The 27,592-nt window shown below is 42.5% G+C and overlaps 1 protein-coding gene across 13 annotated transcripts in view; it reads left to right on the top strand.

The window, feature by feature from the left end:
• The window catches only part of LOC141049516 (transducin-like enhancer protein 4), a 188,951-nt gene that overhangs the window by 23,793 nt on the left and 137,566 nt on the right, over positions 1-27,592 (top strand). For 5 of the 13 annotated variants that reach the window (XM_073546051.1, XM_073546050.1, XM_073546049.1 and 2 more), the window contains 3 exons: positions 3,203-3,265; positions 9,695-9,769; positions 26,545-26,664. In XM_073546051.1, coding sequence (XP_073402152.1) covers positions 3,203-3,265; positions 9,695-9,769; positions 26,545-26,664 — 258 coding nt within the window. The remainder of the gene's footprint in view (positions 1-3,202; positions 3,266-9,694; positions 9,770-26,544; positions 26,665-27,592) is intronic. The other 8 variants (XM_073546054.1, XM_073546056.1, XM_073546055.1 and 5 more) reach the window with 2 other exon arrangements.

The following is a 27,592-nucleotide window of genomic DNA, read 5'->3' as shown; positions in this document are numbered from 1 at the left end:
TACACGCTGGTTTCCAAGGTAAACATCGCGCATCTAAGAGCCGCGGCTCCTGGATACCCAATGTTCACATTAGAAACCAGCGTCGCTGATCGCTGGTCTCTCTCTCTGTCACACGCAGCGATGCGTTCTGGCTAGCGGGAGACCAGCGATCAAAAAATGGCCCAGGCCGATCGAGCACGATCAGCGATACCCGGCAGGTATCTCGCCGGCGAGATCGCTGTGGCGTCACAAAATCAGCGATCTCGCTAGCGAGATCGCTGTGTGTGACCGGGCCTTAAGTGTTCATCTACGCAGAGACCTGTCACTCACTGGTAGTGGGCGAGTCGAAGCTGCCGGGAACTGTGTTTCACAGCCTAAGTACTGGCCACAGGGTCCGAACTGCCTTATAATGTTACTAGTTTTGGCCAGGGTTCTCCTGACCCATCTGTACGTCACGGCCTTTTAACGGATCGCGGATGTGCGAAACTGGGCTAACTACTGACTTTGCCATCTAGCTTTCACTAATGTTTCTTCTATAGCTTTTAGACCCAGCCATCTGACTTGCCAGAAGTGCCCCAAAAATAGACAATCCACCCATGTTGGCGCCTGGTATCGGCTAACACTTCTTCCTATTGATAATATGTGCTCACAGAAGCAGTTAAAAAATGAGCAATTTAATGTGGCACCAATCCATTAACTTGGTTGTGATGCTTTGTAGTAAAATTGAGGGGTGATTTCTGAAGCTAGAAGTACAGTGCTTTCCGCTTACCACTACATTAATGTTTGTCAGAATTCCCCAAAAGTAGAATTCTGAGAAGAACCTTGACAGCTGTTCGTTTGGATGAAGTGGACGGAGTCACTTCGACACGGTCTGACCACCACCACGGCCATATTAGTCTTTTTTTAGACATGCACAAACGTGTCGGGCCACAGGTTTGTGCATGTTAACAGTGCCAGCACAGAGGTCAGCCCGTGTCCAAAGTGACTCCGTCCACTTCATCCACCCGAACGGCTCTGTCGAAGTTTCTTGCTGAAGCCCCAACGTAATAAGCACAGTAATGATGTGAACCTATACTACTATTGAACTGTATTTCACCTTTCTCCTCCTAATTTAGAAAGGACCTAATAGGTCAGTGCCTGTAAATCTAGCTATCCGCTAACGGGAGCTGAAAATAAGGCTCTACCTGCTTGTGGCATCGCATGCTGTCACATGATCCCTCTTAGCCAATCAGCAGCACTGAGAAACATAACAATGTTGTCTATGACTTATGGGTTCTAAAGCTTGGTACACAGACATCTGTGACCAGTGGCAGCCACATTAGCCCAGGGGATATGCACCCGACAGTAGGCACAGTCAGGATGGATGTTGAGGCATCTGTCCACTATCGAGACCAACTATTAAAAACGAATATATCTCATAGTATCTTGCTTTACGGCATTGTGTACATTTCTTTGCATTGGCCCTCTGTATAGGAAAGCTTAGTCTGTTCTTTTTTTTATACAGTTAAGCAAATGGTTTGCAGGCACTTACGGCCAGACTGAGGCTGGAAGAACACCCTTTAAGTCTCCTGTGGTGACTATTGATGGGCGAGCGTTCTCGGCACTGCTCGATACTCGGTTGAGTATCGCATGGTGCTCTGGTCTCCTTAAGAAGCTAAGCTGCGCTCTGCACTGAAGCGGAGAATTCCCCTGCTGGGAACGCGGGGACTCTTGTCAGCTGGACTCCTTGTGAGCTTTAGAGAGAGAGAGACCGTCCTCCGGAAAAATGCTCGAGGTTCACATTCCCTTCCAGCACGCTATCATTTCAATGCTCATTCAGCACTAGTGGTGACCTTACAAGCATACACCGGAAAACCTCCTTACATATACTGTAGGCTAGGTGCACAGGCAGTGTGTACGTATCCTGAGTGGCCATGACACTCCTCAGTTTCAATAGCTAAATGTTTACTTTTCATTTTTTTTTTTTTATACAGTTTTCATATTTTTTTCATAAATGCGTGTAATCTGTACTGAATGAATTTCTAGGCAGGATTGTATGGGCCTCCATTTTCTGTTGCAGCGTTCCATTTCCCCCACACACTTGGTTTTAATCTGTAATAATTTGAGTGTAAAAAAAAAAAAAAAAAAATCAGTATACCATAAGCTCCTGAGCTCCCCAGGTGGTGGCTGAAGTCTACTATCGAAACCAATGTCTGTATAAGGTTTTTGGACCATAATCTCCCCCAAAGATATTGTAATTTTTACTTTATTTTACGTAAGATTGAGATCTAAACAAGATATGTAAAAGGCGGAACATTCCCTTTTAGGGTATGTCTCCACCGTCCGTATTTACAGCGCTTTGGACGCAGCTCCGTCCAAAGTGCAGCTGGCTTTTTGATATATATCTTGTGGAGACTGAGCGTCTCCGCAAGATAGACATGCTGCGGTGCGGTCTAAGGGTATGTGCACATGTTGCCGATTGGCCTGCTGGATTTTCCGCACAGAATCTGCATCTCTTGGCAGACTGTTAATGGGTTGAGTCTGTAATGTTCCTTCTAATATTAGTATTTCTGCATGCCATACATTATATTTTGAGGGTCTCTCAAGTCTCCGGACTCGGCACTTTTTTGCGTGTTTATCCCATAAATGTAATGAGCGGCTGATATTTCGCTGCCCGCATGTATTAGTTTTTATTGTCTCTCTGTAATTCCTGTGCAGCCTCCCAGCCGCTTGCTAGATAAGCTATAGATACTTGAGCCGTTAACTCATTGGATGGTGTCAAATGCCGCTCGGATGTTCTCATTAATGTGTCACTGTCAGGTTTCAAGGCTGACTTGGCAACCTCTGCAGTTTTTCAATGGTCTACTGATCTAGCAGTAAAGACTTAAAAAAAAAAAAAAAAAAAAAAAAAAAAAAAGAAAAATGCAAATTGTGAATGGAAATTTTGGCTGTGCTTTTCATTGTAACAAAAACTTTAGAGAACTGGCCTTATTACCATACTGCTGAGCTGAACGTTTTGGACACGAGCCACCCACCTACTGCAGCCTAGTGGTTCTTCTTACAGCGCCGGGTTCGCCCGCGCTCTCTTCATAGGTGTTTATTTAGAGGCGATGCAGTTGGTATACATAATTTAATATATCAGATGTTAATACGTTCTATCTGTGGAAAATAAGGGGGCCGTGAAATGCTTTCCTTAATGAAATGCTCTTATATATTTTATTTTTTTTTCTTTCCATCTCTGCAGGCAGAAATTGTCAAGAGACTGAATGCTATCTGCGCACAAGTCATTCCTTTTTTGTCCCAAGAGGTAAGCGAGCTTCATTTGTAGTCACCTAGCTAAGTAATGCCATTTAAATGACATGTGAGTTATGAAAAAAAAAAAAAAAAAAAAAATCCTCTTAAGTATTTTTTCCCGTGTCTTGCGGTGCTTGTATTTCATTTTCTTGCTGCTCCACTCGTTTCATCCACAGCGTCTTATTAAAATTCGGAGCAATATAATTTAAATGCACTTATATAGTGGGAAATGTTCTAATGCGCGAAGCGTAATGCAGCTGTTTGCTTGTCATGTGCGCCCGGTGTTGCTCAGAATTATGACTGTTTGTCAGAATGGCGTCTAATAGACTAGATTGAAAAATTGCCAGAATAGGTAGGGAAGCGTTCTGCTCCCTTGATGATAGGCATTAAATGCTGGCAGAAGTGAGGTTAGGCACCACAAATGCTAGCGCTTCTTAAAATCAACAAAATGTCGTCTTTGGCTAACCATTTCTTGGAAAATGCAAACTTGTCATCAAGTACTGTAGACATTTTCTATTTTTTTTTTTTTTTTCTTCAAAACCATGATTTCCTTAATCTCAAGTGGAGTTAAAGGCAGACATTATTCACCTTGTTCTTTCTAGGACTTTGGAAAATGCACGAAAAGTGATTCATATGTAAAATGGTTTATCATGTCGTTACTTTTTCTCCAAAAAAAGTAATAGAATCCATTAGGCTTTTTTTTCTGTACTATGTCCATAAGGGACATCAGAATGCTAACTGTCTGAAACAATAAGAGATCGTCCCTTTTTAAAAAAAATCTTTGGCTGAGTTAATTATAAACTGTTCATTACTCCCTGGGACCAGCGATGAGTCTCAGGGGTTGCATCCAGGGCCGGAATGGCCATCTGGCAATTCTGGCAAATGCCAGAAGGGCCTGTCTGCTCGTGGGCTGCTTTTGTCTACTATGTTAACAGAATCGGTGTTATCAAGACATCCATACTATTAAGAGTTGTGAAGGAGCATAAAGTCGCTGGCTCCGTCACTTACCCCAGCAGGCCACGGGTATCATTAGAAACATTGGTCCTTTCCTCCATCCAGGGTAATATTAGTAATATATCCCATCTGGTTCTTGGGGACAGTGACAACATGGTCCTGTGTGATTTCAAACGCCAGGGCTGAATTTCAGCCCCAGTCCTTACCTGGCTAAACCAGAGTGTCCAGTATCTACTGCGGCGCTGACATCAAGTTGACAGAGCGGCAGCTAATAGGTGAGCTTGGTGGTTCTGTATGCGTAGGTGGAAACCCCTCTCAGAGCTGTCGCTCCATTGACATAGGTCAGCACCGGAGCCAATACCAGATGCACCTCCAGAGTCTGTGCTGGATCCAGGTAGTAAAGAACAGACCCAGCTTGGAATGTAAATATTCTGAAAGGGGAGAACCCTTTTAAAGACCTTCTGAACTGAACCTGTAAAGGGTTCTCCAATTTTAGAAAAGTGGTTTCCAATTTTTCCTGGCTTGTAAAATAACAAATCCAAATACACATTCACTCTCGTCCAGCTTTGGCTTCTACAATCTCTGTGGTTTGGCTGCAGTTGTGACGTTACACCGTAGTTGTAAGTCACCACTGCAGGCAATCGCTGAGCTCAGCAGATCCTGTTGTAATACTTGTGGAAGAGACCATTTTACATGCCCTAATAACGGTGTTGGCTTTCGTTGGTTGTAATGTTTGCCCAATGGTATATGTGATGCAGCTCTTACGGCAATGTCTGTCTGTCCCAGAGTGCCAGTAATAGATTGATGAGAAGAAGGTTGACTTTAAAATCTCATAAAAAAAAAAAAAAAACCCCTCCTAGCGCTGACCTTGAAGTGAAATTGATTTTAAACCATGTCTGATTCAGGGGCTCTTCACATGAATGACTACAAAATGGTTTGTAGAATTGCAGTTGTGTGTGTGGTTCCGAAATGTCCCTCACGTCTAAACGGACAAATGAGATGGAAGGCCAGCATCGGTTATCTGTGCGTGTGCCCACTTATTAGCCACCTCTTCATTTCTGCGTCAGAAGCCTCAATGGCCAGGTTTTCATCACTCTTACACTATTGGTATACGCTCTTTGAGTTCATATTTGCATCGGTATTATTAATCCAAAACCAGGAGTGGAACATAAACTGGAATAAATATAAAGACACACTCAGTATTTGGTCAATATTTTACCTCCAGTATTTGTAAGCCAAAACCAGGAGTGGGTGTTTCTATTAAACTTTTTTCCTCAGATTGTTCCACTCTTGATTTTGGCTTACAGATACTGATGTAAAATACTGAACGTGTGAACGAGGCCTAATGAGCAGATCAGTACCTGGTCTTGTTTGGCTGACAAATGCATGAAAGTAACCTAAAGTGTGCTAGACCAGAATTACAGCATTCGCTAACTTTGCTTTCTTAGGCCGGGTGCCCATGATCCGGAACTAGCAGCACTTTGGACATAGCGCATGTTTGCTGTGTCTAAAGCACTGCCTTCTGTTGAACGCAAGAGAAATTGACACGCTGCGGTCTGGAAAGACAGGCAGCTTGTCAGTCTCCGCGGGTGAGCCTTCGGGCTTCTGTGGACGCATAGTGGGCATGGGATTTCTTGAAAGTTCACCCACTATGCTGTAACATCTGGCCGGTGCGGGTTTGACACTACAGAAGTACGAAGCGTGAAACCCGCAGCACCTCCGGTTTGTGGGCACGTACCCTTATCCTTCACAATTGACTTGACATCTGGAATATCTTAGAAGAAGGCGAGTTCAATTAATGACCATGGCAGAAAGATGTAGGATGGAATTTAGAGAAGAGATTTCCCTGTACCCAGACTTCAGTACTTGTGAATATCAAAGTACCGTAGTTGCAGGGATCGGCCTGCAAAGGACATTATTAATACAGAAAATATTCTTGAAATCCTGTCCAAAAATTGGTGGACACCATCCGTGTGCATTTGATTTTGTGATGTGTGCTGTGTTGTGTTTTTTTTTTGTTTTTTTTTTTTGCTTTACCCTGATAACCCCCCAAAACTATTACGTGTAATGAACAAAATATCTTTCTCCATTGGTTGTTTTTTTTTTGTTATTGACTGTGCTATATGTCACACCCAAAGAAGTAGATAAAGCGGTGGTCACGTGTGTGCACTCACGCTCTATTTTGAGGAATGGTGAGGTCCCAATGGACCCCCAGCGATCATGTTTTTATTGCCTCTTATTTTATTTCCACGGTCAGTAAACGCTGAGGATTGGACGCTGCGGCCAGATGCTACAGCATAGTGGGGGGATTTTATGAAATCCCATCCACTATGCGTGCAGGGACAATCGCGGCTTCCCAGCGTAACCGGACATGCGGTGTGTCTTTCTAGACCACACCATGTCTATTTATCTTGCGGAGACGCTCCGTCTCTGCAAGATAGTCACCCATACAATGTATAGGACGCGGTGATTCCGCACGGTTCAATGAACACATCCAGTATCAACCTCGCGTACAACAGCCGGCAGCGCTTTGGACGGAGCGGACATGTGCTGCATCCAAAGCGCTGCCAGTACTGACCATGGAAACATACCCTTATACCCATTGTATGGTTTCAGAGATGTGGGACTTTTTATTTAGTGCTAATTTTTATTACCAAGGAGGCCTGCTCACAGGGTACTTATGCAGAGCAGCCTGAAGATGCCCACTCCCCCCGAGAATCCGGTGATCAACATCTCAGAAAAACCATAAAAATTGTCAGTAAATAAAGCTGTCCATTTTTCGGGGTCCATATGGTGCAGTTTTAAAAAGATGAAAACAAGAATTCTTGGGAGCAGCATGAATCGAATTTCTGGACGCTTCTGGTGACTGGACCTCTGTAGGTGTCCCAAGTATGGACCAGCTGTATGTGCCTTGACGCAAACTGAATAGCCTAATGTATGCCAATGGAACAGTTGAATTTAGGGTGGGAGATTTGTACCCGGCCCACACATTTCTACTTGGACCGTGAATGTCTGATGTGTGAATCTGGCCTGACGCTGAATAATTTTGCAGAACAGCAGCATCACCTACAAAGCATAGCATCTGTTAACTGTGTGGCAATTAACATGACTATTTTATATATAAATGGCTGTTCACTTGCAAATCACGTGCCCAAGAACAGTCTACTTGTATACAGCGCCAACTGAATGTTTGTCCAAGTTTCCGCAGCTGCTGCATTCTTGCCTTCGATTCACCAACTCTTGCTTACAACTTGGCTAATTTGTGAATTTATGTAGTGGTCATCTGTTGTATAGGAGAAAATGCACTACTCAATTTATATTTAAAAAAAAAAAAAGGGGGTTGGGAGGGAAGAAGTCACAACATCTTTTCATGACTTTAAGAATGTAGAGACAGAGTCCCTGATCTCTGTAATGTATCACTTGCTGGACTGCTTGCTCTAGTTTTGATAAAATCACTGTTTTATGAGAAGGAGATTATCACTAGAGGACTAGTATACCTGCTGCCATGTAGGCAAGCCTATCCATGTGCTCTGTATAACCCCACCCCTATAACTGCTGATAGCCAGCTTTCTGCCTATGTACAGTGACCGTGTATAATGCTGCAGAGCTCCGCATTCAGAGAACTGGTAGATCGGCAGCATATAAGTAATTATATCAAAACTACAGCAAGCAGCCCAGTAAGTGATACATCATTTGTCTCTGTTTATCAAACTCTTCTCAGATGGGGTAGCAGAAACCTGGTGACAGATTTCCTTTACAGAACAGGTTCACTTATCAGAAAAAATGTGTGAATAGCTCTGATCTTGGGCAGATGAACAGCAGTTTACTCACAGTACTCATATTAATTGCCATGTAGGTAACACCAGATGCTTTATGTGGGTAACATTACTGTTTTCCTGCAAAATGTTTCAGTATTGGGGCGGTTTCACACATCCTCCATTCATGGTCCAAGCCTAGACTGTAATCTGTCCTGTCTGTTTTTAATATTGACATATCGCCAAGTGGCCCTACAAATCGGAGCGAGATTGGAGCGCAGTGCCCAGACTGGCCGGCGGCTCTCCCGACTCGAGCTGCATAGAGATACATGAACCTGTCACCGTTTGGACAGTCCATGGAGAGCTGCCTGCCAGTCCATGCACTGCGTTCCGATCTCGCTCTGATCTATACGGCCAAATCAATCCGTGTTGATCCCAAATGTTCTTAAGATTCTGTGCCAATCACACGTTATGATTTTTAGCAGAAGAAAGCGACCTGACGTGCCTTTACTGTTCTCAAGCCTCTTTTAAAAAGTGTCTGACTGTGTTGTTGCTATTGATGAGCAAGAATGGCCGCCAGTATGGTCATGGGGCACAATTTTGTAGGTCAGCTCTGCGGGGAGGAGACCATGCCTAGCTAACTGCCCTGTCCTGTGACCATGTCTTTGATGTATTATAGATAGAATGTGTTTGGTCCTTTTTTTTTTTTTTTTTTTTTTTTTAATTTTATTTCATTGAACAGATTGTACCATAATTCTCCTAATTGGCCCATGCTGACTTTAATTCCGCCTCATTAACCAATACTTTAATCCTGTTGCTTCCAACTCTTATATGCTTGCACTGAGAAAAAGTACCTAATTAAAATGACAGCAAATGTGTTATTTTACTCCTTTTTTTTTTTTTTTTTTAACTCATTTATTCTCGGATGCCTTTTTGTGCCTTTTTTAAGGTGGTAAGACTACCTCATATTTTAAATCCGATGAGCAGAACCTCTTGATTCACATAGTAACTGCGTTCTTATGGCGGATTACCTACTTCACTGTATTACTAAGTCCCCTATGTGTATATTTCATGCCAACCGTATAAAAAAATAAAAAATCTCCCATCTACTGATGTATTCCTTTTTGTAAAGATTCCTTTGAAGTTTGCCCTGTAGATCGCTCTTAGAAGGCTGAGTGCAATAATGGCGCATACAATGGTAATACATTATAGGAGCAATTAAGGCATTTCCACTCTTCCCTGCTGATCTTTGGTAAACCACTTCTAGTCTGCTATTTGATGAGGTCATGAAGGAAATTGCCCATGCAGGGACATGTATGCTCAGCACAGTGCAGTGTATATGAGCCGCAGTCTCTGCAGCAGGGGATGTTTACTTTGGGAACCAGTTAGAGGAAAGGTTGAGGTTAATGTTGATTAAGGTTCTCTAATTATTTCCTTATGGCAGGATCTTTCCCCACACCTTGTTAACTTGTGCACAATCTGCAATGAAAGCAGAAGCCAACAAGCAGTCACCAGTATGTTTGCATATTGCGGGGAGGAATGTCGAGAAATAAACACTAGGAAGTGCTGCCGAGGCACATACAGTAGCTGTACTGTGGTCCTCTCCACACCGAGGCTTTGAGAGCTGGCAGCTGGGAAATATGCCCATTGCTTTACTTAAGAGAAGCTAAAAGGTATCTAGAAACGGCGAGCAAAAAGTCATAGTAAATTATAAATTCTTCTTCTCTTAATAGCACCAACAACAAGTGGTACAAGCTGTGGAACGTGCCAAACAAGTGACGATGGCAGAGCTGAATGCAATCATTGGGGTATGTTTTCTTTTCATCATCGTTTCTGCCCGTGCCGGATGCTGGTTCTAGTTTATTCATTATTTTAGCGCTTTCCTTTTTTGTTTTAGCCTTTTTCATTTTAGCCATTCTTATATTTTTAGTCCAATATTATAGACAATAGAGGGGAAGGAATAATCAGATGTTGATCTTTTGTTGCAGTGCCAAATACAGTAGGCTAGCGACCCACTCGAAAGTGGGATCATCTATACATACATACACGCATAAACACATACGCATGAATACAGTATACACACAAAATTCATAAATTTTGCTCTGCAGAATCTGGTTCAATATAATATTTTTCTCAAATTATTTTTTTGTTGAAACACAATGGCCTCGTGAACTACTATGAAGCCTTTGACTCACTTAAGAGTTGCACCATACAATGCATTGAAGGTTTCTGATGTATTTGCTACCAAAACGCGCAGGGTTCATGTCCATGGTGATTTGTTATGAAGAATAGTAGAATTCAAAAGCATGCCTGTGGGCAATTTTGGCCATACACATTACTAAAGTTGAATGAATCCAATGTGTATTATGTGTTAGATGTTAGGCCAACCCAATGACATCCAATGTAGGGGGGAGAACGAATTGGGCATTTTGCTCTGTTTGTTCTCCCGGGAGGTAAGCTGGCCATACACACTAGGCTTACTTTAGTCTCTTTGAGAGAGCCTCTGGCAGAACCATGTGGCAGCGGCTTTTCTCCCTGTTGAACGAAAGGGTCGGCTGATTGAATTCCAATGGTCAATCCGCATGACCTCTGACATCTTCTCAAGGAAGACAGTTGGGAAGCCCCTCATACACATTAAATGGTTGGCTGATCCTATTGAAATCAGTGGATTTAGCTAACATTTATCTGATACATTTGGGGGCCTTTACATATGGTTGGATGTCGGTTACCAACACTCATTTGGCTGATGGCTATTGAATGTATATGGCCATTTTACGACCATCCTTGATGCTTTTTCTCCATGTATTAACCATAAAATGGCTCACCAACACTATGCAGGCCACTTTTATAAGTCCATGTAAGAGAATGATTTCTGGAGACTATTTTTGGTGCCAACATGACTGGACTATTTTCTCCCTTATGGCCGTAAAAGTAAATTCTCCCATATGTTAGGTCTGGTAATGGCAGCTGTATTCACGTGTTCTGTCAGACTGCGGATCTGAGCAGTCATTTTGTTTTCATGCTATAGAAAAGACAGGGTAACAATGACATATTGTCTGTTTGGCATCACAATGCGGAGGTGAGAAATCATAGTTTAATAACACATTATTCCCATCTATAATTATACAGCTGGTGCAAGCCGCTAAGTTATTCTAATGAAGGTGCTACAACTGTACTTTTCTTCTTCGCCCCCTCCCAAATGCTTTTTCTTTTGTGTATAGATTATACATAAAAGTCTATTCCTCTTTATTCAGTGTATCAAACACACTTTGAAATGCTAATTATTCCATTTACTTTCATTAAAATTCAAATTGCTGAGTGAAGATGTGGATAAGGGTCGCGGAATAATCAATCTGAAGTGAAGATATTGCCTCAATTATGCCTCTGTCTTTTAACAAGGAAATCGGCACTCTCTGATCCTTGCCGGCGGAGGTAGAGTGCAATGTTCTGATTGTGGCCTGCATTTAATGGGCTATTTCTTATTCTGTTTTGTGCCCCTTTGACCGCAGGAGAATACTGGTAGTCAATTAAGGGTTATAAATGGAGAAAAAGTAACCTTTTATTTCCTGTGAAGTTCCCCAATAAAAAAGACAGATCTGGGAAGCTGTGTTCAGCCATGAATAACATTTTGCTGCAAGCTCTTCAAGCACAAGTAGGAGGTGAAAAGGCCATTACCCCTTTCCTTCCTGGATGCTGGAATTACTTGAATATAGATCCTGGCCGCAACCGGTACCATCCCTTTAACCTGCCATCGCCTGGTGGGCATTAGGCATATAACCTACATTGTATTTATTGCTTTCAATACATATGGTGTGAAGGGCTAACTGTACCTTCTCAACCAATTTTTTGTTTACCCATTTTTTTTTTTTTTTTTTTCTAAAATGAAGCAAATTTTGTAGAAAGTGATATAGTATTACCGTGTGTTTTTTCTTTACAAATCTTCGTATCTCCATGCTGGGAAGTGTAATTTAGCAGCCATACTTCCTTACCATTTGCTACCAATTTTTCCATTACCAAAAAGTAGGGAAGACTTGTGCAGACATCCTGTAAGTCACGGGAAGAACTCGTGCCAAGTCTTCGTTGTGTTTTTTCATTTAGTGAATCCTGCATTGAGCAGGGGGATGGACACGATGACCCCGGAGGTCCCTTCCAACTCTAACATTATATGATTCTTGTTTTTATTTTCTTGTGAACCATATGTCCCTTTTTGATCCGCGTTAGAGATCAAAATTACCAATATGTCTGTGTGTCTTTGAAAATCAGACGACACACAGATGGCATCAGTCTGCAATGGGGGCACTGCCAATAATTAACGCTGCAATAAATAGGGAATGCTTTGTTTTTTTTTTTTTGTTTTTTTTTTTGTTTTGTTTGTACGCATGAAAAATCCTTGATGAAACTGATGGTAACACTGACGAACCATTAATGAAACTCTGATCCGATATACTGATGCAATGGTCCATGTTTTTACATATGATACAAATCACAGGGGAAAAAAAGCCTCGGGGTGAAAAGCGATTGACTTCAAGATCCGACTACAAAGCTGGTTTGTAGTCTGTTACCACGGAGACACATGTTCTGTTTTATTCCAAAACCATTTTAGTAATGAAAAAATAAAAGACGTTTTATATTTTAGATTAATCTTATTTGTAAGGGGTTCTCTGGTGTTACAAACCTGTTTTCAAGCACTGTGTTCTGAAACTCTGATTTCACAGAAAAAGGTTAGTGAAGATCAGGGGGAAAAAATGTGTCCCTTGCCCCGGAGGACTTTGCATATCCATGGACAGTATATTGATTTCAGTAAGAACTGAATATTTCATTTTCCTTGTTGCATCTCTGCAAGGAAATTGAGTACTTGCTGTGGTGGGCCACTGGGGAGGCGTCAGATGTTGCAGGAGGGTCAGAGGGGGCATGTAATCCCACTGGCAGCAGATAATGATGTCACGGTAGCTGAGGTGGGTCACTGGACCCCTTAACACTTTTCTTGTGTCCACAACAATTGTCAATAGCGGGAGGTGGCACTTGTGGATGGTATAGGACCCCCGAGGTCACTCCTGTAGCAGTGGTGTCTGGGTGCAGGTTTAGGAGCACCCGTGGGGTTTGTACAATCTCAAGCAGCCTGATAGGCAGGTGATCTAAATATAACAATTTTACCTAAAGAGGTAAAGGGCTACAGTACATTGTGCATATGAAATTAGTTGTTCTCTCCTCATGAGACAAGCGAGGTTATGGCCTCTCAGAGCGGCTGGAGCAGAGTTCTCTTCACTTCCTATTAGAGGAAATGCTATGCGCAGTCCAAGAAATATTACACTGTAGAGACCTTTACAGATTAGCTCTCTGTGGAGACACACTAAAGTGTGGAACTATTCACAGTTTTGGGCCTACCGTTCCCTTTCACAGGGGGTAGGTTAAGCAAAGACAATGGCGTGGTGGCCACGTGAATCTGATCCTGACTAGAAGCAAACAGGAAAAACAAGAATGCAGGAGAGCATATGTGCAGCGTTACCTCTCCTGACTGGATGAGGTGTCACTCCTTTGTGAAGGAGATTATGAGGAGAAAGATGTCCCCCCAGCATGAACAGGTATGGAAACTATGCTGGAAGCAGTAGTGTTTGCTCCGTCAGGCAGCTTGAACTGCCCCAAACTGATTTGTTCCAGTGTTCAGGAAGTGCGAGAGCCCTGAGCTGGGAGGCTCTCCTCCCCGCCATTTCTATGGCTGCTTATGAGGAGAATAATCACTTAACTTTCATATACACATTGGCCAGTAGATGGCAGCAAAGCACATTTATAAATAGTCTGTATACAATGCAAAGTATTACATCTCCTCACTCAGTGCCCAAACGAATACTGCCACACGATAACTGTCTCATTCAGCAGCAGTAGAACGGGTAACGGGATACCACATTACATCTTCTAACTCATTGCCCAAACTAATTCTGACACACTGGTACAAATCTACTGCCACACGACAACTGACTCATTCAGCAGCAGTAGAACGGGTATCGGGATACCACATTGCTGCTTGGCTCACCCACAAAATACAGCTGGTGAATCGAACTTGAGTAGAGTGACAATTTTCAGACCAAGAAAAAGCATTTGAGGCTGTTTTATTTTTATTTTTTACAAACCTAGTTACCGCGGGAATTCCAGAATTCCATTCCACGGGAAAACCACATTTTAAATTCCCGCGATTTTCCCACGGAAAAACTAGCGATTTGTAAGCATAATTAGCTTGCAGATCACTAGCGTTTTCCAAGTGATTTGTAGCATCGCTTGGAGAACTGATTGACAGGTTGGTCACACTTGTCAAACATAGTGTTTGACAAGTGTGACCAACTTTTTACTATTGAGGCTGCTTATGCAGCATTAGTAGTAAAAAGATCTAATGTTAAAAAAAAAAAATGGTATTTTTTTTTTCTCGCCTTCTGACGTCCCGCGCAGCGCTCCCGATCCTCGCAATGCTCCCGGCAAGTCCCGTTCCCAGTGATGCATTGCGACAATGACCTTTGACGTCGTGGTCTCGCGAGACGGCTACAGTGTCGCGAGACTGTGACGTTATAAAAGGTCATTGTCGCAATGCATCACTGGGAACGGGACCTGCCGGCAGCATCGCTGAAGCCTGGTGACGCTGCGAGAGACATCAGAAGGTGAGAATATGACTTTTTTTTTATTTTAATTCTATTTTTTTACAGGGATATGGTATCCGGAGGACAGTCTCCTCTCCTCCAGACCGTGGGTACCATTCGCAAATGTTCTGCTTACTTTTCGCATGGTGGGCACAGCAACATGCGGAAAGTAAGCAGAACAATGCAATCCTATGGGTGCAGAATCGCAGCGATTCCGCAAAATTAATGAGCATTGTGCGTATTTTTCCGCTGCGGGAAAATCCGCAGCATTAGCACAGCATTGTGGAATCCCATAGAATTGCATGGGATGCTGTTTTTTTTGCCTTTTCGCGGCAAAATCGCGCGTTTAAAATCGCCGTGAAAACGCAAAAAAAGCTACATGTGAACACAGCCTAAAAGACCCCTCGTAAATATTAAATCCTATGTACATTAGGAAAGCTAAATTAAAAGGATATTAAAAATATAAAACAGAAAAGCACTTTGTGCTGTTCATAATTTGCTAGTTTATAAGTATAGCTAAATGTAACAGCCGAGAGTAACGTCTCTGCTATGAGACCTAATCTCGTCTACTGATCTTTGACCCACAGATGTTATATACCCTGATGATCCATGTAGACAAGTGTAAAAATTGTTTTAACATGTATAAAAATAAAGGGTTTCTCCGGATGCAATTCTAATAGGTCCTCAGATCGGTGGAGAATTGACTCCCGGCTCACCCACCGATTGGCTGATTTGAAGGGCCTTTTTAGTGCTTTCCTGGCACAGTGCCTTACATTTTGTAGTGGCTGTGCCTGGTACTGCATTTCCCTGCATCTGAGTCTGACTTGTATGAATGGGACAGAGCTGCAGTATAAAAGTGGATGGAAATGTGCCTGGGTAAACAACAAAGAGACGGCTTTCACTGAAGCGCCATCTGCCCCTTTGGTGTGGGTATCAGACCTTCCCTGCTGAAAGAGCCTAAGGGTGAGTTTATCATTCCTACAGACTCTTGTTTCCCGATAATTGTGCACTTAAAAATGTATTACAGATTGTTCTTTGGGCATTGGAAGCGCTGTCGTCTTGTCTAAACAGATCATTTTTTTCCACAAGTAGTAGGATAAATATTCATTTGGGAAAAGGTTAAGGTGGATCTACAAGGACTTTGAATGCCTTTTCACAACATAAGATGTCCAGTGTAAACAACACATTGCTTTTTATTGTTATTATTATTGCGCCATTTATTCCATGGTGCTTTAAGTGTGAGGAAGGATATATTACAAATGGGTTACTTTTAATGAAGTATTAATTTTTGGGTGTAGTTTACAGAATGCCATCCTGTACATGGTCCCTGACTTTGTTTATTGCAGAGGGGTCTTTAATATACTCAAGTTCCCCCTTGCTTTAAACTCCACATTGCGACCCTGTTTATTTTCATTTCTATGCATTTTTTTCTTCTTCCTCTTCAGGCTGCAATTGGAACAGATTGCATGTTCTGCACTGTTGATTTTCATACTGCAGATCTTAAACAACAATTTGTTTGCAGGCGGTGAACAGTCTAAAAACAGAATGTTTTCCTGAAACCTGTAAAGGTTCTGTTGTAATAAACCGTGTTGCTCGGATATTGTCATACAACTGTCTGTAAGAGAAGGAAAAGAACGCGCTGACATTGTCTGTGTATTCTGGGCTTTATCCTTCCCTCCCGTCCTATATTTTTACGTTGGAGAATGCTTTGGATTTCTATTTTTAATTCTCGACTTAAAGGGAAGTTGTCAGCATGTGGTTTTATTTTTTTTTTTTTGTAGGCAAAGAGAAGCTGAATCCAACAATGTGTCACTTAGACTACTAGCTACAGCCGTTCTCACACAATTTTAGATTTAGAGTGAAGCAGAGCTGAGGAAGCAAATCCCGCCCACACCAGGCTCTCCATACACAATGGCTATTGATAGTGAGCTGCCTGTCACAGGAGGGAGGCAGGAGCTGCTATGTCCCAGCAATGATTGCAAGAAAACAAAACCACTGAGCTTAATAAGAGGGGCATCCCTGAAATCTGTGTCACAACCCCTAAAGCAATACGGTCTTCAGATTACATGGCAAAAACCTGATGACAGTTTCCCTTTAAGATTTTGGAAAATATAGATTAAAATAAATAGTAGAGGGTTTAGTTGTTTTATAAGAAAAAAACAATTCACAATTCCTGTTCATGTCACCTGACCTCTCCTAGCATGGTTCATAGTGCATGGGGGCGATTCATCAAAGCTTTTACCACCCATCCATTAAATACCCTGTCATAAGTTGTAACATTTTCAAACTGCTCCTCAAAAAATGGATAAGGTTGGGATGAAACAGTACGTGGCTACTCGTCAAATGTTGCAAAAGTGGTAGCAGGAAAGGAGCAGAGTTACTGGCGAGGTGCACGCCACTTAAAGCACCATCTGGCTTGTTTTTGTTAATTATGTTACCACCACCTAGTAAAATACTTATCGGATGCCATCTTCTGTTCTCGGCGCCACCCAGATGCTCTTCTGTAGCTTGTGATCTGTTGGATCACTCCAGCGTTTGCTGGGTGGGCCAGATCCTCTTTCTCTGAAGAGACAATTTGCATATTTAATTGACGTATCACTTTCCACAAGGAGGAACATTACCCCCCTTAGACATGGGTGGACCAGAAGTCACTTCTCAGTGTAAGTCTATGAGCGTCTGAACGAGGCTGTCTTAGGCTAGTTTCACACTAGGGGATGGAGGAGCTGCGGAGTGATAGGGACTTCCTCTGTGAAGCTCTGCCCCCGGCCACGCCTCCTCCATTCAGCTCCGCCTACATCAGAATGCCACCTGCGTATCCTATTTTTAGCATTGGGTACGCAGGCCATGCCGAAGTATGCGGATGCCTCTGTGTAGATGGTTCGCTATAGAATACATTGACGCCTCACTGATCAGTCTCCGCTTTGTCAGGTCTAGGCTTCACATATAGCACACGTACCCAGTAAAGTCTATGATGCTATTCACACGTCAGTGTGTTTTTTTTTTTTTTTTTTTCCCTCTGTGGACTGTGTATCAAGCAAAAAAAATCATGTTGATGTGTCCATTTTTTTTCAGAATTACTCGTACAAGTGCTATGGATCCACGAAAATCGCAGACTGCACATGTATGGGATCCATGTGCACTGGTCGTGATTAATGTAGCAGTGGACAGCAGAAAGTTTAATTTTTTTTTCCTAACAAATAACTGATTAAACTCTGAAGAAACTCTGATCATGTTTTAAAGTATGTGACCAATCGTGAAAAAAATATTGTCTAAATCGCCCTTTTTTGGAAGTGGGAAAACCTCTAGTTTATGGACCGGTTTTGTGCTATAGAGCAGGAGGGGCTGAACATAGACATAGCGTTATGGGCGGTCCAATTCATTTTCCACCTTCCCTGCATTCGGTAGTGGTCATTCACTGATTAAGACCGCCCGCTGGACTTTTTTTTTTTTTTTTTTTTCTTTCTGCTCCCATCACGTTCTCGCATATAGGACTGCATGTACTATATGACTGGCTTGGGCATGTTGATATGTAGTGGCAATGCCTCCATGTGAAGTGCTGTCACGGTTCTGTCGGGCATGGCTTCAGTGTAAGGTCTCAGCGTCACGTACTGTCCTGCATAATGCAATGATGTGGCATGGTCACACCTCACTATAGGAGAGATTCATGTGTGCATCCCCCCTGGAATTGCAAGCCCCAGGCCATGCGCAGGGCACTGGAATAAGGCGGCTATCTTCCGTTCTGGATGATGGCCTCTGATGTAGGTTACTATGTCTTTGTCACAGATTGCTATATAAGAACACGTGTTTACTGTTAAAGCCCGAACTGTGCTAATGTTAATTGTTTTGTCGCACTTTTCCTTTGTAAGCAATGCTTTTCTTTTTCAAGCATGTTTCTTCAATCTGCTTTTGTTCATAAAGCTGAGGGCAGCTTTCCAAGCGTTATCCATACTGAATGGGTCTTTGTCGTTATTCTTTTTTCCCCCCAGTAATACCAGAATTACTGCTGGATTTTCCAGCTCTGAGCTAATGTCTCAATCAGAACATTTAGAAATCTATATATACTTTTATGCGTCTGCTGAACAGGCAGAAATCAATCAGACGGGTATCATTTCATAGCCTGGACTAGTGATATATTAGATCCAGATATGTATCTGTGTAATATCTCTTCTGCTTTCAATAAATCCGACTTTGAAAACCGGCCTGTATTGGCTACAACATTTGCCTAGACCAAAAATGCTCAGTTTAACTAAGACTTGTCAGCAGGGTTTCACCACCAAACTATATATGCATGCAGCTTTTTCAAACATAAGTGCACGCATACCTTTGCATCGTCAATCCGTTCCTCCCTTATTTGGAAATCAGCGCTTGGATTGATATACAAATGGCTAGGGTGAAGCCTCTGTCACTCCAGCTCTATTCCCCACCCAACGCCTCCTGCTTGGCTGACAGCCTTTTATGCTGTGTGACTTCAGGAAAAGAAACAGTCAAGAAGGAGGCGGGAGCGCTGAGTGGGAAATAGAGCTGGAGTGACATAGGCTTCAGATGTACCACAGCATTTGCATATCAATTCAAATGCTGATTTAATGGTATTGCTGGACTTGTCTTTGAAGGAGCTACATTCACATATGAATAGGTTTGGGGATGACATACGACTGACAGATTACCTATAAAGTTTACATTTATAGATCCGTTGTCACTACTCTGCTGAAGGGTGTCTCCTTCCCGAACGCTAGGGGCACCTTAGCTAGCCCTGTTTCCCGGATTACTTCTGATGGTGAAGATGCCAGGGCCACGTACATTGCCTTATCTCCTGAATCCGCCCTCAGTCTGTACCCAGGGAAGAGGAGTAGTAGTGTACTGTAATACACCAACCAGATTAACAAGGTTCAGATGGTCAAGGTTCACGGTCCATATACAGACCACAGTTACTTGACTGATTGAGGGACTAATCAGATGTTCTTGCTTAAGGGCCTGTTACACACAGCGATCTCGCTGGCGAGATCGCTGATTTTGTGACACATCAGCGATCCCCCGCTGGGTACCGCTGATCATGCTGGATCGTCCTGGGCCATTTTTTCATCGCTGGTCTCCCGCTGGCCAGCACGCATCGCTGCGTGTGGCAGCGGTAGCCAGCGATGAGCGACGCTGCACGCTGGTTACCAATGTAAACATCGGGTTTCTAAGGGCTGCGGGGCCCTTAGAAACCCGATGTTTACCCTAGATACCAGCGTGCACTGCAGGCAGGGCGGGAGGTGGAGGCAGAGTGGCGCACCGACCGGAGTAGCTCTACTATCGTCGGATCGTGGGTGGGATCGCTGGGACATTGTTATGTGTAACAATACCCTTAAAGGGCCTTTACACATAGCGATATCGCTAAAGTGTCATCAATTTTGTGACGCAGCAGCGATATCGCTATGTGTGATACTTGCCTCCGACCGGCTCCCCCGCTGTCTGTCGCTGATTGCGTGAGATCGTGCAGCTCCATTTCTCGTCGGGCGCTTCCTGCTGGCGCTGACGAACGACGCGTGGACGCGGGCGGGAGGACGTCAGGATCGCCACATCTGAAAGTTAAGTAACGACCGCTGCTGCGTCGCTACATCACTGTGAGATCTGCCTGTGTGGCAGCTCGCTAGCGACCATTTAGTGATGCACCAGCGATCCTGACCGGGTCGTATCATTGTCAGGATCGCTGGTGCATCGCTAAATGTAAAGGGGCCTTTAGACACAGTAATTTTGGGTTGGAAGATTCACTGCTAGTCTGGTAATGCATTCCATTTACCGTATTGTTACATGGTAGTGTATAAAGAGGAGATGTCAAGTGGCCAGTTATTGGTCATGTTTTTTTCCCGCTGCTCCCTGAAGTATTCAGTTTTTCTCTTTATTTTTCTTAAAATCCAGCATATGGTTTTAGAGTTATAGGACTTTATTTATTGCAATTTTTTTATGTTCTTTCCCAAAGTGGTGGCGCTCAAATGGTAATTATGCAGAGCAGACTAAAGACCCTTCTCCCAAAGAATCCTGTAAGCAACGCCTCGTAAAGACTATAATAATTAGCACTAACAAAAAAGACCCGTATCTCTGTGATCTTATGGTGAATTAAAAAGAAACCAAAAAAAGGAATAGTTGAGCAGAAGAATAAAATAAAAGCTAAAACTGACCACTTTTGACCTAGTGACAGGTCCTCTTTCAAGATACACATCCATTGTAATATAAGTAATGTTTATGTAGAGGAGGGACTGTGTAGGTCTAGAACAGCTTTTCTGTGTGATAATTATTTTTTTTTTTTTTTTTTTTTTTTATATATATATCGATAAAAATTAGCCAAATATCTGGCTGCAGATCCTTTTACTTTGTTTGCCAAAATCAAATATCCATATCTTCAGTTCAAGTGCTGTCTGTGAAAAAGGGTTAGCAATAGGATCAATTTTATTCAAAAGGGCAGTGGAGATGAACCTTTTAATTTTTTATTTTACCGAATCTATGCTTGGTGGGGGGGGGAAGCCATTCAAGCCTATGGGTATTACATTATTATTTTTTTTTTTTTTTTTTTTTTTTTTAAAGAAATTATATAGCATCCGAAATTATATAGCATCCGAAATTGTGAATATAGTGCAATTCTTTGACACGGGATTCTGTGTTTAATCTTGCATATGGATGACAAGGCCATGTGCACACGATGCAGATTTGCAGCGTTTCCGCAGCGGATTTTACCGCGCAGAAACGTTGCATATCCGCATTGTGATGTACAGTACCTTTAAAATGAATGTAAAAAAAAAAACGCTGTGCAGACGCTGCGGATTTTTCCGCGCGGTTTTCCTGCGGTACAAAATCCGCAGCATGTTACTTCTTTTGTGCGGTTTTCTATCTCTCCTGTTACCAAATCCGCAGGGGGAAGACCGCAATGGAAAACCGCACAAAAACCGCGTGAAAAATGGAAGAAATCCGCAGGAAAAATGCAGGTCATTTGACCTGCGGTTTTCTTCCATTCTGCACGGAAAAATCCGCAGGGCTCAAAACTCCGTCTGCGCTCAGCCTAAGGAAGAAAAAAAATCATTCATTTACGGGATGAGCATCAGATTATTTTTTTTTTTTTTCCTTTTTCTTTTATATGCCTGTGTGAACTTGACCTCAGACATAGTCTTAGCCAAGAAATGTACCACTGCCGCTGATGGATGTGATCCATGGCGTGCACGACTCTCGTTCTGTTGTAGAGATTTTGTCGCACCCGCTACTCTTAGAAACGTGCGTGCTGGCACAATCACTGTGGTTACATCGCTTTCTATACAATGTATGAAAAATCTGTCTGAACTAGCGGGCTGGCCTGGTGGAGGGAAAGGCATTTTAGTGCCACATATGCTCAACCTCCATTTTTAGCAGTGACATTTTAATGATAGGAAGTCTGCAAAATTATTTGCCATCAATTGTGAAGGCAATAACAAGCCTTGGTGGTTTTTCACACTCTCTGTGTTAAGTGCTTTCAGAATGACAGCGTAAACTGTGTTAGAGAACTCCAAGGAAGTAAAACTGATTAAAATGTTCATGCTTGAATGCGGCTGATGGAATAGTTCATTTGGACTTTCCATACCTCCTGCAGCTCGAGCTGAAATATTAAAATTCAGTGGATTTAAATCTCTCTCCCCTCAGCTCAGGAAAAAAACATTACACTTTAATAGGTTTGAAACTCATAATTCATTGGTTTGGAGCAGCACATATTAAATCTATTTAAATATTACTTAGGTGGTGACTTAAATGATTTTTTTTTTTCTTCATCTTTTAACATTCTTTGTTCAAAATTACAGTGGTTTTTTTCATGCGCTGGAAAACAAAATTCTATTGCTTTTTTTTTTTTTTTTTTTCTCAAATTTTTCATGTTGCTGGCTTAATAATTTTCTTTATGGATTTTTTTATGTTTGTGTGTGTGTGTCCATTGACTCTGAAATATTTACAAGATGCAGCAATTTGCCTTGAACTATGCGATGGATATTTTTTTTAAGATATCTCCACCACAAAGAGAACTGTCCCTTGTCATAGCCCATTTTTTGAATTTGTATTTTTATGAAACATGTATTCTTGTTTTTGCAGTACATAAAGCATATTCTATGTGTATATATATATAATATATATATATATATATATATATATATATATATATATATATATATATATATATATATAATTTTTTTTTTTTTTTTTTTTCAGGAAAATTATATATGTGACATGCACGTACACTCGTACTTGTATGCATCAGCTAGAAAATTTGGATTGGCTTTACAAAATGGTGCAGCACGTCGGACTCCCTTCCACCGCTCTATTAATTCCCTATTAGAGTGCTGCATAAAGCTCAGCAATACCAAGGGAAATGAATTGAGCGGCGGTCAGTTATGTGTACGCCTGCACCGTTACACATAGCAACTCACTAGCGATCATTACAACGATATGAACTTGTCAGGATCGCTGGTGTGTCGCTGTCCTGATCGCTGGTGATCACCAGCGATCAGGACAGCGACACGCGGGTAACAAGCGGCGCACGTCGCTTAGTTACCCGCAGTGTACATTAAGATACCAGCGCGCTGGTGCAGGGAGCTGGTAACCAAGGTAAACATCGGGTTTCCAAGCGCCGCGCGGCGCTTAGAAACCCGATGTTTACCTTGGTTACCAGCTACAGCTCGCTGATCGCTGGTCTCCCATCTGGCACACACAGCGATGCTTGCTGGCCAGCAGGAGACCAGCGATCAAAAAACTGTCCAGGCCATTCGAGGATGATCAGCGATACCCGGCAGGGGGGCCGGTCGCTGGTAAGTGTCACAGCGATCTCGCTGGTGAGATCGTTGTTGCGTCACAAAACTCGCTAGCGAGATCGCTGTGTGTGACGGGGGCTTAAGAGTAGGTGACCACAACCGTTTTTTCCTCCATCTGAGAAAGTCCGATTATTCTGATCAGAGTGGCATTATAATTTCTCGGAGGTGGAGAGAAAGGGAAAAAAAAAACAAAGAAAAGTTTTTCCACCCTCTCTGTTATGTGAGTCCGTGAAAAATCTGACTACGCTGTCATCCGCATGCGGGGTCTGATGTTTTCCACTAGCATTGCCAATTTTGATCCGACACTAGGATCAAAATCTTACATGCCTTCGATCCAAGGAAAAAAATTGGACATGTGCATATCCTGATAGAATATCATGGTAAAAAGGGTTATCAGTGAAAACCACAGAGAGCACTTGTCTGATGTAATCGGTCGTGAATACGAGCCCTTAAAGGGACAAAAGTTCCCCCCAACTGCTGGCACCTGCACCAATCGACAAGTTATCATGGATGGGTGATTATTTGTTTTCACCGGACAACCCCTTAAACTTTTTTTGAGACCTTGCAGGGAAAGGAGAATAACAAGATGTTCCCTACCAACCTGTATTACAAAGTGCTGTGTATTCACCTGCAGTGGGAATTTGTGTGGAAACTTCTAAGGATATTACTTTGTAGGCGCTTGGTACTAGTTTTTATTATGGTATACAGCCATAAAAAGTCCTTTTGTTACATAGGAAGTAAGTGTAAGATTTGTAGAGCAGCACGGTGGCTCAGTGGTTAGCACTACAGCGCTGAGGTCCTGGGTTCAAATCCCACCAAGGACAACACCTGCAAGGAGTTTGTATGTTCTCCCCGTGTTCGCGTGGGTTTCCTCCGTGTTCTCCAGTTTTCTCACCACACTCCAAAGACCTACTGATAGGGAATCTAGATTGTGAGCCCCAATGGGGACAGTGATGATTATTTCTGTGAAGCGCGATGGAATTAATGGTTCTATATAAGTGAGTAAAATAAATTTTAAATAAAAATTTGTGGTAAGGTGAGCTTGTGGTTCGATAAGCAGTAGATTGGTGTGCGTTGTACAGAACACCAACACATCATTTCAGTAATAGTAACCCTGCCAACCCATTTAGGACATGTGTAGGCTGTTGATATTCGGGTGCTTTTATTGCGTATTCTTCGTATCCACCAGAAATTGTTCATAGTTGCATTATTTTAAGGCCACGTTCAGTATTTGGTCAGTATTTTACCTCAGTATCAGTAAGCCAAAACCGGAAGTGGTGATAAATGCAGAAGTGGTGACGTGTTTCTATTATACTTTTCCTCTGATTGCTCCACTCCTGGTTTTGGCTTATAAATACTGAGGTAAAATACTGACCTAATTCAACAGCCTCCTTTATACCCATAAGGCCATGTTCACACGTTCAGTATTTGATCAGTATTTTACCTCAGTATCTGTAAGCCAATACCAGGAGTGGGTGATAAATGCAGAAGTGGTGACGTGTCTCTATTATCCTTTTCCTCTGTTCCTCCCCTGGTTTTGGCTTACAGATACTGAGGTAAAATACTGAGCGTGGCCTGAAAAGTAGTATTCTCGATTACTTCATGAATCATTTTGGTGTTTGAATAGATGGAGACTAGTGATGAGCGAACGTGCTCGGCTAATGTGTCTGTGTATCTCGGACGTGCTCCAATAATATGTTCGCGTCCTCGCAGCTGCATGATTCGCGGCTGTCAGACGTCCGCCACACGTGCGAAATATGCAGCTGCGAGGACGCGAACGTATTATCCGAGCATCTCGGGTGTGCGTGACTAAGACCACCCAAGCTCGCCCATCGCTAATGGAGACCCATCAGGGCTGAACACTTATCAGAACCAGTATTGGTAGCCTAGAAATAGAACATTTATGATTGTGTTGCTTTATTGGGGGGAAACTCATTAGAAATGTTAATGGACTATGTTTTTTTTATTCTGTAGCCGTGCGCTCCATGAGATCTCATGGTGTTTATCTGCGTCCCTCCTGTGGCCAGTCTGGGAAATTGGCTTTCTGCCTAAATTTGATATTTTAGATTCCTTACTGGTTCTTGCCATTCCTTTTATTGTTGGTCTTCTAGTTGGTTCTAGCTGTCCCCGTCTACTGCCTGCGCTCTCCCAAGATTTCAGGTCAGAGTTTGTAAAAAGTACTGTGTGCGCTTGGAGCAGCCGCACCCCAGGAGGTGCAAAAATCTAACTTGAGACCTTCTTTATATGATTTTTTTTTTTTTTTCTTTTGAGTCCACAACCAACACTGCGTTAAGTGATATGCATTGGAGAGGAACTGTGATAATGCTATCCTTTCACGTTCATAATCTCCTCTTCTGACCAGCTTATGCCCAATCCAGGAGTTCAGGGTTGCGGACTGTGTTCCCCAAGACTTGACCAAGTAATTCTCCAGCTAATGGAGAGCACTGGATTGTGGAGACAAAAGAACAATCAAATGTTTCAAGTATATTTTTGGGCCTCTTGGTAGTTCCTCCAAGCATATATAGTATTGATGAGCTTGGGGGCCAAGAGACGTAGAGGGTGACGCAATACATACCGTTGCTTTGGATGAGAATTTGTAAAAGGATGACGGAAAAAATGGCAATATCAAAACATAAATAAAAAAATATTTTTGTTCTAGACCTTGTATAAATTCCAAAAAAGCCTTAGTTAGCCTGTCTCTTCTTCCTCTCATACTGTACAGTCATTTGTCAGTCATCCCTTTCTTAGTGTTTCCAACAAGGAAGTCATTTGTGTGCTTGTGGCGGTTCAGGCATGTCATTGTGTGAGGTGTCATGTGTCAGCGCCTGATGGCCTTCAGATTGAACAAAGGCCCTCTGTCTTCTAATTGACCTGCAGCAGCAACAACACAAAACTGTGGAGTCATGAAAGAAAGTGTTAATTAACATTTCTAGATGTGGGTTATTACTAGGTGTGTAGAATCGGTGAAGATTAATGGATCAGTGTTTTTTTTTTTTTCATATCTCGCAGTAAGAAGTGTGAAAGTCTTAATGCGTTCTCGCACCTGTGAAACATGAACTTGTGGCCATTATTGTTCTATGTATGTAGTGTCGGGCTTGTTTTTTTTTTTTTTTTTTTATAAGATGGTGTATGAAGAAAATATTTTTATTTTGTGTACAGCACTTTACAGACATCATCACTGTCCCCATTGGTGCTCACAATGGAAATTCCCTACAAGTGTGGGAGGAAACCAGAGGAAACTCGCGCCAACACCCAAACTCCTTGCAGATGTTGTCCTTGGTGAGAAATTAACTTGGCACTGCAAGACTAAACTGCTTACCCACTGAGCCACCATAATAGAGAATATATACAGGCAGCGTGTATATGTTTTTAACCAAGATACTGCCGCCATGTGGTTGGATGACAATATGACGACCTAAGACCTTTATATGTATGCCAAGTAAGGAGGGAGGGGGAGCTTTACACCTAACTGTTTATTCTGTAGCGGAAACTGCCAGCTAAAGGGTGGCATTATAGATGGGGTTAAGGCTATGTGCACAAGTGGGGTAAATGGAAATCTCTTAACCATTTCTGCATCTTAGCAGGAAAAACACAGCTGCAATGAAGCACATTTTTGGGCGTTTTTGCCCGATATGAGTAAAGTGAATGGTGAGAATTGACTTGCAGCAGATTAATTTGCATATGGCATGAAAACTGTCACAGTTTTACTCAATGGCTTGTAATATTTTACACGTTAAGATTCTACGTAATAGCAAAGCAAGTTTTCGTATTTTTGTCTGATCTATCAATTTCCACACCCGAGTCATGGTGTGTATGGTACCACAAGCTATATAGTGGGGGTTTCGGAGTCTCGAGGTCAAGCTCTCCCAGTCGTCCCCTCTCCAGGGCTTTCTGTCCGTGTTGCCAGTGTGCTGGTAAAAATGCCTTTAAACTCCAGTCAGCACGGTTACTGGTGCGTGCAGCCCAGTCCCACTCAGATAAACCTGTCACAACAAGAGACGAGTACAAGGGCAGGCCTCTAGCTTTTCACTCGAGCATCACTAAACGTGCACAGAGTGCCCAATTATTTCAGCATTATTGAGCAAGCCTACAGGAGAACCCATGCCTTGCTACATTAGATTTTCTTTAGTAATTTGCTCAAGTACCGCTGAGGACACTTAAAGAGCTTAAAACGGTGGCTGCAACCCGTTCCCTTTCTGAGTTGTTA

The sequence above is a fragment of the Dendrobates tinctorius genome, unplaced genomic scaffold, assembly GCF_039654945.1.
Source record: "Dendrobates tinctorius isolate UK_male_01 unplaced genomic scaffold, ASM3965494v1 ptg000144l, whole genome shotgun sequence".
NCBI classification, from domain to species: domain Eukaryota; kingdom Metazoa; phylum Chordata; class Amphibia; order Anura; family Dendrobatidae; genus Dendrobates; species Dendrobates tinctorius.
Note: the sequence above shows the minus strand (reverse complement) of the source record. Positions and strands in the feature narration are given on the sequence as shown.